The following is a 12,274-nucleotide window of genomic DNA, read 5'->3' as shown; positions in this document are numbered from 1 at the left end:
ACAACAGGGACCGACAGACAGTGTCTGAGTGTCTCTCAGGGCTAAAGTTCACGGCTGCACAGCATCAGAGGGACAGTTTAGGCTTCAGCATTCTTCCACAGGTTTCCCTGTTCCCCTTTAATCAGGCAAACAATGAGCTGTCAACCAGCATGGTTTCTCTAAGGTTTCTCTACTCCACACTGCATCTGTCAACAAGAAGTGTTTTATCATCCTGAAATGGCATCATTTCTGCCAAGGTGTGGTGATAAGGGATGAGTTAAAGGAGGTTTGTCCTCTGGGATCAGAACACTAAAGGCATGGCAGTACAGATGCCTCATTTATTACACAGACATGAACATATGATGAATTCTGGCGTAAAAAATGCTTAATGATCACACAAAAGGCTTTTTATCTGGTGTCATTTGTACATTTTGTTACTCTTCTGAAATAAAGAACCGCCCTGAAACAACAAAGCGCATCAACTTTGCAAATATTTGGTCAGAAATAAACCTGTTTTTACCTCACGTGCACAGAAACCTTGTTTTTTAAGTGCATGTGATGTTCTTTTCCTCTGATTCTGGCTGAGTGATGAGCTTTTATTTCGCTGTGCGTGACGGAAAAAGCACATTTAAGCGACTTCAGACGTCTGTGGGGTGAATTCAGCCACATTCACATCTGCCACAGAGAAAGTCTGTTCAACAATTATTTACAGAGTCCACAACGTCACTGCGAGGTTATACTTTGGCTAATAACTGTACAAATAGGACAGCGTTCCTATTAAATGGCCAACTTAAGCTGTAACTGTCACCCAACTCTGCACGTAACCATGCCAACCGTGAGGAACATTAGCACAGACGCGTGATAATTATCGCTTTAAGAGAATTTTACAGATTTCACACACTGTAGTGGATGTTTGTGCACGTGCTCAATCACAAGCTCGACTCCCATCATGCAAGGACCGACGAGTGCTGGCTGCTGGAGCCACAGAGTAAGCAGAGGGCGAGGGAACGGCAGCGGCGTGGAAGGTGTGGCGGGGCCAGCCCGTTTCCTCCTTGTTCTCGCTGAAAGGCTGCCTGACTGCACAGGAACAGGCAACCACCCCAAACAGCGCGAGAATAAACGCAGAAAGTAGAAACTACAACATGCTTGATGCCTCTCCTGTTTCAGGAGCCCCGGCGGCTCAGAGGACATTCCTTCTGAGTGATTCATGGAGAATTCCTTTGGGCGGAAAAGAGTGTGGCGTTGATTAAATTCTGAGGGCGATGGCGAGCTCAGAGAGTAAAAGCTTCAAATGAACCCCCAGCATCAACTTAAGACAATAAAATGGTTGCCAACAGTGTTTTTTTTTCCCTAAATGCATTTTTCTTTTGAAGAAAAGCAGCGATACTCCAGGAAGCCTCTGGGGCAACACAAAGGCTCAAACAATACATGAACTGTCCTTTCCCCCCCATCTGCTGCAAACTGGACTGCAGCAATCCATGAGATTAATCAGCCAAAAAGGCTGTCCGTCCCACCTCTACGGCTGCTTTCACCGCAGCTGCACTGACCTCTGACCCCGAGGAGGAAATTACAGGGAGCTGCGTCAGTTCTGCCTGTACCGGCTTTTCTTTTAGGTCAGTTTTTCAGGAAAACAGGAAGATCTGAGGGACATCCTCCACCAGCCAGCTTAGAAGCCAACCAGTCAGTGCTGGCAGCCCAAGACAGCGGGGAACTTAACCCAGAATCAGTGGAAGTAAGGTAAGGAAAGAGGGACGGGAATGGAAAAGTGCTGCAGGACTTACCCACGGGGGCAGCTCAGTTGTTGGCAGGCTTTGCTTGACTGCCTTCTCGTCATGCTCCAGGAAAGCCAAGGCCCGGTTTATCCTGTAGTCCTTACTGCCGTGGTTCTTCCTCCAATAGAAAAGCATGGCAAGTCCAATGAGAACCCAGCTAAAGCTGAACTCAAAGTATCCCAGCACATAGATGGGGAAGATGATGGCAAAGGTTTTGGCAAATTTAATCCACATTTGGGTGACATCTGTCAGAGATGACTGCTGCTCCTCGCTCAGCTCTTGCGGGGCTAGAGGTGAGCCTACAGGTGATCTCACCGGGCTGCCGGGCGCCGCAATCGGTCCGTTCGCCCTCATACCTGGTCCCGCCGATCCCTCCATCCTGTTACTCATTTCCTCTCTGAAAAGACATTAATTTCCAATGAATGTCAGTGAGTTGGAAGAACAAATGAGCCGACAAACCCGCACCTACAACAATGGAGAGCCATCAGCTGACAGTCATTTACAGCAAGAGAAATGCTTTGGCAGGCTGAGAGATTTCTACATCCCCAAGCCAAACATGGAGCAGTTAGTCTTGCTGTGGTTATATTCTAAGGAACAAGGGTGAAACTTTTAGGACATACAGGCCTGTAATAATAAGAGATCAGAGAATCCAATAAGGGGGCAACACAAAAGCAACCAGACAAAGCTCACAATCTATCAGAAAATACTCGAGTCAACCCAGCAACAATGTCTAAAACCACTGCGCTAAATAACACCCAAAAGAATAAGGTTAATGGGCCCAAATGCATTAGTTTTTTCTGCATTTATGCCGCATTTGACTTTTTCAAAGAGTGCCGACATCTCAACATATTTTCATTTGTTTAGAGCATTTCTTGGTACAAGCTATTTTTTAAATACTCTTTAACAATTTTACAGGTAATGGGACCCGGATTTAAAAGCGGGGGGGCATTAAATGAGTAGATCAGGAGAAAGTGACGACTGTGCTGGATAATAAAGTAACAGTAACCTTGACAATGTCACAACAAACCAGCTGCTGAACCCCTGATGTGCACCACAAGTGTCCTCTGAACACAAGATCTTTTCATTATTAGGGCTCGACTTGAACAGCAATGTTATATCGCCACAATGGGTGAGAAATGTGCATCCTGTGCAACAAAGACCAGAATAACAAAGACCGGAGTTTCAGGTGTAAAACTTTACTGCACTGTCATAGAAGGCCTGGAATACAGCATGCACCACTGTAAAGCCTGAACAAATACAGCGGTAGTGCACTAAAGTTGAATTATGTAGTAGCAGTTATCTTCCAGAGAACTTAGGAATGTTATATCAATGTCACTTTGACAAATATAGGCAGTAAAATGTTTTTCCTGCATCCACACTGGCAGCTGGCTGAGTCTGTATACCAAAACCCTCTTGTAAAGAGGTCGACTTTTTAATCACCTATTTTCCTTAATCGGGTGGCAGCTGTACATGCTAAAAAGAACGATATTAGGATCTACAAGAAAGCTGTTACCAATACTCTTTAATTCGGCATGGATATAATATTCCTAAACATAAGTTTTGTTTAGTAATTCAACTTTGAAAAGTGCCTCACCCAATTCTTCTGCTACCGCACAGCACTGAAGTGGACGGCGAAGACAAGTGTGAACCAGTTTTGAAAGTAGAGCATTTACTGAGACATGGTGTGTATTTTTCAGATATATGTATTCCGAATATAAGAACACCATATGCTTTATTAAAAAATGTCTAAAAATATTAGTTTGGATATACATGCGTTTGCCATGAAGCAGAACACCTTTAAACTGCCTGTTTTTTAAACGGAGTTTGTCGTGACGCCACAGAGTGACACGTATGAAGGCAGCACCTCACCGGCAGTACTACAGAACGCACAGAAAGCACAAACCAGAAACCTACTTCGTTTATGGCCGAGCAAACAATACTCTCGCCAGTATCCGCCCTGAGACCTTCTTCTTCCCTGGAAAATAAAGGAAGATTCACTCCAGCAGCTGGTTCCACAGCATGCCGACCAGTTAAACTCTCGCTCCTCTCCTTCCTCTGCAGCTCATCCTCCAGTCTGTGAAGGAGACCCGTTCGTCTCAGCAAATTTGCAGGAAACTGTCATCGCGGGAAAGAGGTCACTCTCCGACGGAGAGGGAGGGAGCTTCAAACCGCGAGCACGGCAGCAGATCTGGGCGCCATCTCGTGGTTGGAAAAAGGGCCACAAGGAACAGTTTTTCTCCAAATAGTTACAATAAAAGTAAGTTTTAGGTTTTCCTTTGAAGGAGACTGTTCATGAGAAGTCTGTGAGTGTTTTTGTTTGTTAAGCACTTCAATTATTTCCAGTGCATCATTCAAGCATGAAAAAGGGAAGAAGCACCAAAGAACCAATTTTAGGCCTGTTGAAAAGACACATTATTTGTTCCCATTTCTTAAAAAGAAACTTCTACGTTTTATTTTATTTTATAAATATATATTTGCGCACTATCCTGAGATATGACCCGTTTTCAGCTATGACTGGCATTCTCAAAGCTGAAAACTTGTCATATCTCAGGATGGTGTGCGCTGTGTTCGGAAGAAAATTGAATAAACTGGACAAGTGGAGGACAAAAGAAGAAGTGTCAGGCCTAAAAAAACTATCTCCAGCAGATGAACAGGATCTGAAAGTGATGTCCTTAAGAAAGAGGAAAAAATCCAGCTGTGACCTGACAGGACCTGAGAGATGCATCTGGACCTTCAGCTGATCCATCTACTGTTGGCCCAAGCCTCATCAGAAATGGTCTCCATGGAAGGGTGGCTGTCAAGAAGCCGTTCTTAAGGAAGGGAAACAGGGAGAAAAGGCTGAGCTGTGCCAAATGACAAGAAGTGGACTGAAAATCAGTGGCAACAGGTCTTATGGAGGGATGAATCCTCCCCAGAGCCCAGATCTCAACATTATTGAACTGCGGCACCTATTTACACAGAACTTAAAGTCAGATTTAAAAGTGGTATTAAAAAAGTGACCAAAAGTCTCATGCTTTCTGGGTAAATGTCAGTTTCCAGCTGTTTGGTATCAGCTTAAAATGACTCCAGTTTACTCTTTGACTCCCCCTACAGGCGCTGAATGTAACACCACTTTGATAAAAACTAATCTTCGTGCGATTCCTGCAGATGTGGAGCATTTTGTCAAGCTGAGGACACCACAAAGGCCCCATCAAAAGTCCCCAAAAACTGTCAAGCAAGCATAAAGTAACTCCGGCCACTTCAGGGCTGTTTCAGACTCACAAACTTCTCTCGTCTTGATTTAAAACAGGACCAAACACCATGAGAGACAGATGTGGATGTGCTTTGTCTTTTCACAAATGAGTCAAAAATGTATTAACTTTTAGTCCTCCATAATTACCTTAAACCACATGGTCATAGAGACAGTGGTAAACAGGACTGCTGCTGCCGCTGCTGCCGCTGCCGCCGCTGCTGCCGCTGCCGCCGCTTCTGCCGCTGCCGCCGCTGCTGCCGCTTCTGCCGCTGCCGCCGCTTCTGCCGCTGCTGCCGCCGCCGCCGCTTGTTAACTGAACCCAGAATGGATCCTTTACAGTTCGTCACCGTGGAGGCTCCAATGAGTGAATGAACTCTCACACAACAAAGGAATGTATCCGTGGATACATTGAATAGTGTACATTTTTGTACATTTTTGCACTGAATTGTACCAGGAATCCGTGGATCCATGTCGGCTGCAGGTTGCACCAATTTTTAAGCATTTTGAAAATTAGTGCATTGAATTAGCTATTCCGTTTCTCTTTGTTGTGTAGCAACTAGATGTGTTTAAAACTGAAGATCTTTAGTAAAAGGCACCATACTAACAAAATCTTTAATAAAGAACTGTATTCCTTTCAAAGTGGTGAATCCAAAGCAGTTCAGTTGGTTATTATTTCAATGCAGGGGTCATTTAAGTGGTTGCACAGAGATCATTTGCCCACCAGATGTCATGAAAGTGTTTGTATTCAAAGGCAATGAGGAGCAGTTTTGGTCTAATGTCTGTTCAATTTGCTCAGTTACATCATGAAAAAAGTGGAGTGACAGCTGAGAGATGGTCAACCGGCACAAAACTTCGCTAAAAAGCCTTTCCTCACTTTGAATTATGCAACCACTGTTGTCCATCAACACACTTCTTCAGACAATATGTCCAGCATATCCGGAGATACTCTCAGACGAAAACACTTGAAATAAAAGTGAAATGTTCTTCCTTTTGGTTTCCTGATCAGTACGTTTTCTTATATTTTAAAATCTGCATTTATAATTACTCAAATCAGCACAAAAATATGACTCTTGTAAGGAAACAGCTGAGGTGTGAAGAAGAGGGCCACCCAGTTGAGTTTAGGCTGGTTTTACTTAACACAATTATTGGTTTGAATTTGTCTCCTAAGATGAGAAAATGAAAAAATCGTCTTTCATTTGAACATGATGCAGAAATGTATCGCCTTTATTTTGGCTTCAGATGATATTCAGATTAATGACCTGTTCACAAAAAGGATAACGAACCTATGAGAGTAGCTAATGTTAAATTAATGTGCAATAACCACTGTTCCACTGTTTTCTTTATCTTTCTCCTGGGCTAAGGATCTTTCTTGCTGCTGTAACAGTGTGAATTTCCCTATTATGGGACAATAAAGGGAAATCTAATCTGATCTAATCTAATCTGATGTTGCATTGATTTAGCATAATTCAGCCTAATTCAAGAGCGAACAATTAATCTTTCACAAAGATGATGTGAAGAAGGGCTGAAATAAGAACTTTGCTGCATATTTCATTACTTTACTGACATTAAAACAAGAAAAGATCACTAAAGAATTGCTTTCAGTTATCGGCTAAATCATTACTTTTAACATTGGTTTCGGCCCAGAATTTCCCAGTTTTCCCCATTCAAGAGGTCAGCCTCGGTGTAGTTTGAGTACTTTGTCCTATTCAGAGAATAGATAAGAGCTGTTTGTCCACCTGACTGCAGCAGAGAGTTTCCCAAATGTCTGCAGACAGCACCGCAGCTGTGAAAAACGAAGTATTTAAAGTGTTCAGTCTTCCCTTCACAGCTACAGTGTATGTCGCTGCAGTTAAATACTTCACCGCCATCTGCTTCCAAAGAACCCTAACCCTCTTAAAACCAGATTACACACTTAAGTGGCCAATAAATATGCACATTAAACAAATAAAGTAAATGTCCCTTAATCATAAATGCATCATATCCACATGTGGCGTTTATTTGGACCATACATACACAACTGGTGCTCAAATGTAATATTTCTAAGAGTAATTCAGTTCCTATAAAAGTCATGGCTGAACAAGCCACAAATGGAGGACTAATACGAGTAAGTAATGGTTAAAATGAGCTTTAAAACATATTATTTAGAGGAAGTGAATAAAATCAGAACAAACTCGAGTATAAATTGATCTGATGAATGGACTAAAAGCACAAAGATGGCCTACGGTGCTATATGTAGGAGGCCTGTAATTTCAGATTGTATTGATTGTGTCACAGCTGAACGCATTGATTGTCGTCTCATTTTAGTTCCTATAAATACTGCTGAATGATTCTTGTTCCAGATCAATGAGTTTTGTGCTCATTTTGAAGTTTTTTTCTAAAAAATAAGGTGTGAAATGCTCAGAAAAACTACACCAAGCTGTTATAAATGATGACGGATTCAATGAAGGCCCTTTAAAAGGCTCAGAGACTGATTGTTAGACCTATTGTTAGGTTTCAGCTTTGAGCTGAGATTGAACTCCATTTTCTCTGTAGCTTAGCCACTGAAAGGGATGATACGTTGTCCACAGCGAAATCAACAACCATTCCAATGTTTTAAAGGAGTGAAGCTGGACGTAACACCTCAGATTTTGTTTCTATGGTAGGCTGGTGATGTCTGAGACGATGTCAGAATAGTCTCTGGGCCTTACCAGGTCCTAAAATTAGGTTAATATAACCTCAGATTAACCAAAAAAACAACAAGACATTGTTTATTCTGCAAAAACTAAGCTGAAATGCAGAAGCATTGTGTGAAAAACTAAGTATGTCCCTAATCCTTCAATAGTATCACCACAGGACCTGCATGGTCCCTGTTGTTATTCATGATTAGAAAACAGTCGGTTACTTTCCTCTACTTACATGTAATGAAAACTGGCTTCAAACATCGGTTCTGAATTATGTTCCAAATATTGTACATTTTTGCACTGAATTTACAGCGTTCCCACTTTTCAATAAGATTGGTGTGAAATTATCCTTTTTTCTGAATCCAGATCAAGCACACGTTGAGTTTAATGTTGTTTATGTGATTTAATTTATTTCTATTTGTTGTCTTTTTGTGAACCTGTTTTGCTGCATTGTTAAAAATTGAGCTGTTGGGATGCCGAAAGAATTTCAGATTAATCTGACAATAAAGTATCATGATCATCATCATAGGAATTAAGAAGGTAAGTAGCAGTTATCCGGTGCTGATCAGGTGTATTTGATGATATAACTATCATAAATCTCTATTAAAGCAGAAGTTTTGGCAGTTTGCTGGGCTGCTGCATTCAGGTGTTTAACACGATGCAGAAGAGGATGAAGCAGTGATCTTAGAGAAACAATCACTGCTGCCCATCAGTCTGGGAAGGGTTATAAGGCCATTTTCAAACTATCTGGAGTCCATCATTCTACAGAGAGAAAGATTATTCACAAGTGGAAAACATTCAGGACAGCTGTCAATCTTCCCAGGAGTGGACGTCCCAGCAAGGTCACCCCAAGGTGGAAAAGCCCAGAGCTACATCTCAGACTCTACAGGCCTCAGTTAGCATGTTAAAGGTTAAAGGTCATGACAGCACAGTTAGAAAAAGACTGAACAAGGATGGCTTGTTTGGAAGGGCTGCAGGAGAAAGCCTCTTCTCTCTAAAAAGAACATGGCAGCACAGCTTAGGTTTGCAAAGCTGCATCTGAACAAAGCTCAAGACTTCTGGAACAATGTCCTTTGGACAGACCAGAGCAAAGTGGAGATGTTTGGTCCTAATGCACAGCAGCACGTTTGGAGGAAACCAAACACAGCATATCAGCACAAACACCTCATACCAGCTGTCAAGCACGGTGGTGGAGGGCTGATGATCTGGGCTGGTTCTGCAGCCACAGGACCTGGGCACCTTGCAGTCATTGAGTCCACCATGAACTCCTCTGGATACCAAAGTATTCTAGAGTCAGATGTGAGGCCATCTGTCCCACAGCTAAAGCTGGGCTGAAACTGGCTCATCAACAGGACAAAGATCCCAAACACAGCAGCAGATCTACAGCAGAATGTGTGAAAAAGAAAAGAATCAAGGTGTTGCAATGGTCCAGTCAGAGTCCAGACCTCAGCCTGACTGAAATGCTGTGGTGGGACCTTAAGAGAGCTGTGCAGAAACCAATGCTGCAAACCTCAATGAGCTGAAGCAGCGCTGGAGAGAAGAGTGGCCGAGATTCCTCCAGAACCATGAGGGAGACTGATAACGTCCCACAGGAAACCATCACTGCAGCTCACTGCTGCTGAAGCTGCTGGATCAGGGGTTCACTTAGTTTTCACACCTTCTGCACTTCAGCATAGCTTTTGTTAAATTAACAACACGGCGTTACATGCGTTGTTGTTCGTGGCAGGTTGTGTTTTCCTAATTTAAGACCTGGTGATGGCCAGATTATTCATTCATTATGTCCTGATATGAAAACTTAGAACTGAATCTTTTTCACATGAGTGTTTAGTGTGACGAGCACAGATGAGATCAAAGGCCTTATGGGGCTTCAGGAGAGATTAGACTATTGATCATGACTGTTTGGTGTCTCTGTCTGAAATAGTGTGATCCAGACGTTCAGATGTGGATTTACGTCCATCTGGTGCAGCTTTTGTTCCAATAATTTGAATAAAAGATCATCTAAATATAGGCTTTAAAGTCCCCATGAAATCGCACAATTCTTTTTGTAACTGCATATTTACAGATTTTCTGGCACAGGAACGGAGGCTGTGCTGAACCCCCCAGAAAGCATCTAATACATTTAATCATATGCTAATCATATGCTTCTGTACAGTATATACATGAACTATCTAGAACGCCTTTCTATCTCCCTCTTGCACCACTGCAAACCTGCCTCATAATCTGTGGAAAGAAATCAGATGAAAAATTAATTCCATCGAGTCTGTTTAAATACATCGTACCTGTATCTTTATCTCGTACACTTTTGATGAAAACACTAATGTTCTTTCTGAGCTAATTCATCAGCTGTGTTTCACTTGGACTATCTTTTATCATCCCGTTCTTGTCAGTTCCCCTTTTCCTGCAGAGAAGACAGGAAATTAAATGATAAAGAATCAAAAGTAGACAAAAAAGAAAAGACTAGATAACACCTTCCCTCCTCCATGTGTATCTGAGGGTACATTTTGTTTCAGAGCATGCTCACGCAACCACACTATTAAAGAATCCGTTTTATACACAAACCATAAAGCACCTGAAGCAGTTGGACAACTGCTTTACAGTTTGGTGCCAGCACATTTCAGTTTTGATACTTCTGCCCACAGCAGGGCTGCTGATGGTCTCTGGCTTTGTGTAAATATGTGCCACTTCATCCCTGCTCTGCGTTCATGAGCTTATGGTACCAGATAGAAACCATGTACACAGAGAGGGTGTGTATTTATGATGAGGAGGGAGATGTTTCTCTTCCGCTGAGCCCCGCTGAGTCCAGACGTTCATCAATTCACGTTAATGTTGACTTTAAAGACAACTTCTTTTATCTAAAAATAAACTAAAAGAAAAACTCGAATCATTGCGTCGTGTCTCTTTGAACTTTCTGCAGTAAAATGTTCACCATCAAATTAACATAAAGACGTTTCACAGTTTAAAAAACCTCCACAACATAAAATAGGCCAGTGAGGATCTCCAGCTTTCAGTTTTTGCTTTGTTCATGACATCCAGTGCTATAAATAGCTGTAAAACTGCCCTTTTAACATCTTAAGAATATCTAACCTCCAGCAGTCATGTCACTAAACACATATAAAGTCTGTGGTTGAAGCATTTCTGATGGAGTCTGCGATCTTTTCCTAAATCTAAGGTCGCTTTAATGCCACAACTTAACCAGGAAACTATGCTGCCGAACCCTAAGTATCAGAGTATGTGAAGATATAAACCTATAAGGATGCATGTGTTGGAAAGACTTGTGTGAAAGATATTTAATGTTATAACAAAATCATAGTAAACAGTATCAGTTTGTCTTTTGAAAAGCAGGTAAGGTTAAAACTACAAGTAAAGGACAAAGTCAAAGCTGCAAGAAAAACAAGAATAAATTCTTCTGAAAATGATCACGTCCAAGGACTGCCTGAACAACAGTAAAAGGAGTGTATTCAGGTCATGCTTTCCTTGTCTAGCTGGTCACTCTTAGCACTTTTTTACTTAAGGCCAAATTCATTCCTTTATTCACACAGTGAATAGCTGAATTTTGCTTCAGTCCTTGGGCCTTTCCACACGAGAACGTTTTTGTCAAATCCGCATAAACACAAATTATCGTTTTGGCCTCATGTCCAGACGGATCCGATCCGGATGATTTTTAAAAACGGGTCCCAGAGTGGAAAAATCCTAAAACGCCGGATAGACCGGAGTCGTGTGGACGGTGAAAACTGATTTTTTTTCAGAAATGATGACGTAGAAGCCCCGCCTCTTTAACCATTAACCTCAGCTGCCGTCGCTAAACGCGTCATAACCGTGGACATATAAAGAATAAAACTTTAACAAGTCCATTGTTCTTGTATTTTTCCTAACTTTATAATGTCTATGATCATAACAACAACAACAATGGCGAACTACAGGCTTGTACTACCTTTATACATACACATAAACACTCTTTATATGTCTATGCCTTTATACGCATGCGCCATGGCTCCTCTTCCGGTTTTAGTGTATTGGTGTGGCGGCGTCACAGCGCCACACGCAGGCCTGGCATATGTACTACAGCGTTTTGGGTCGTAGATATTTCTGGAAACGACCCGTGTTTACGGAGACTTTTGAGTGAGGCTGCGTGCTCGTGTGAACGGGCCCTTAGTCAACACAGCACAACAGGGTCACATTCAAACACTGAAGGCTGCAACACGGGCTTCAGTGTTCAGACTTCCACATGTAGCCCAGGGAAGCAAAGGACTGAATCATCAAACTCCCACATGGCGGCAAATCAGTGCCTCTCCTCAGCTACAGCCATATGTAGGACGTTCAGCTGCAAACGTCCAAAGCGAGACTCAGAAAGACCTTCAGAAAGACTGGAGAATATAGAAAGAAAACATTACAGGACATACTGGCTTCTTGGCAGCGTAGAGTTTTTTTTTTTTTAGAAATTAGATTTTAAAAAAGGAGAACGATATCCGCCAGTACTGGCTGTATTTTGAAAGTCAGCACCGGAAACGTAAGGCGCCGTTATTTCTGGGTTGACGTCAGAAGCCGGCTGCAGGTTACTGATCGCTGCGCGCACTCTGCTCAGTGGAGGCGCCCCGCGCGGATGCAGGTCATCACCGCCCAGACCTTCCCTG

At 42.4% G+C, this 12,274-nt stretch overlaps 1 protein-coding gene across 4 annotated transcripts in view; it reads right to left on the bottom strand.

Moving 5' to 3' along the window:
• Positions 1–3,863, bottom strand: part of LOC140268321 (extended synaptotagmin-2-like) — a 53,394-nt gene extending 49,531 nt beyond the window's left edge. For all 4 annotated transcript variants that reach the window (XM_072363120.1, XM_072363121.1, XM_072363122.1 and 1 more), the window contains exons 1-2: positions 3,666–3,863; positions 1,761–2,148 (exon numbers count right to left, since the gene is read on the bottom strand). In XM_072363120.1, the coding sequence (XP_072219221.1) occupies positions 1,761–2,141 (381 nt within the window). In that variant the 5' untranslated portion in view covers positions 2,142–2,148; positions 3,666–3,863. The remainder of the gene's footprint in view (positions 1–1,760; positions 2,149–3,665) is intronic.
• Between the last annotated feature and the right edge of the window lie 8,411 nt (positions 3,864–12,274).

Source organism: Leuresthes tenuis, unplaced genomic scaffold, assembly GCF_036924035.1.
Source record: "Leuresthes tenuis unplaced genomic scaffold, fLeuTen1.0.hap1 SCAF_14, whole genome shotgun sequence".
Taxonomy (NCBI): Eukaryota; Metazoa; Chordata; class Actinopteri; order Atheriniformes; family Atherinopsidae; genus Leuresthes; species Leuresthes tenuis.
Note: the sequence above shows the minus strand (reverse complement) of the source record. Positions and strands in the feature narration are given on the sequence as shown.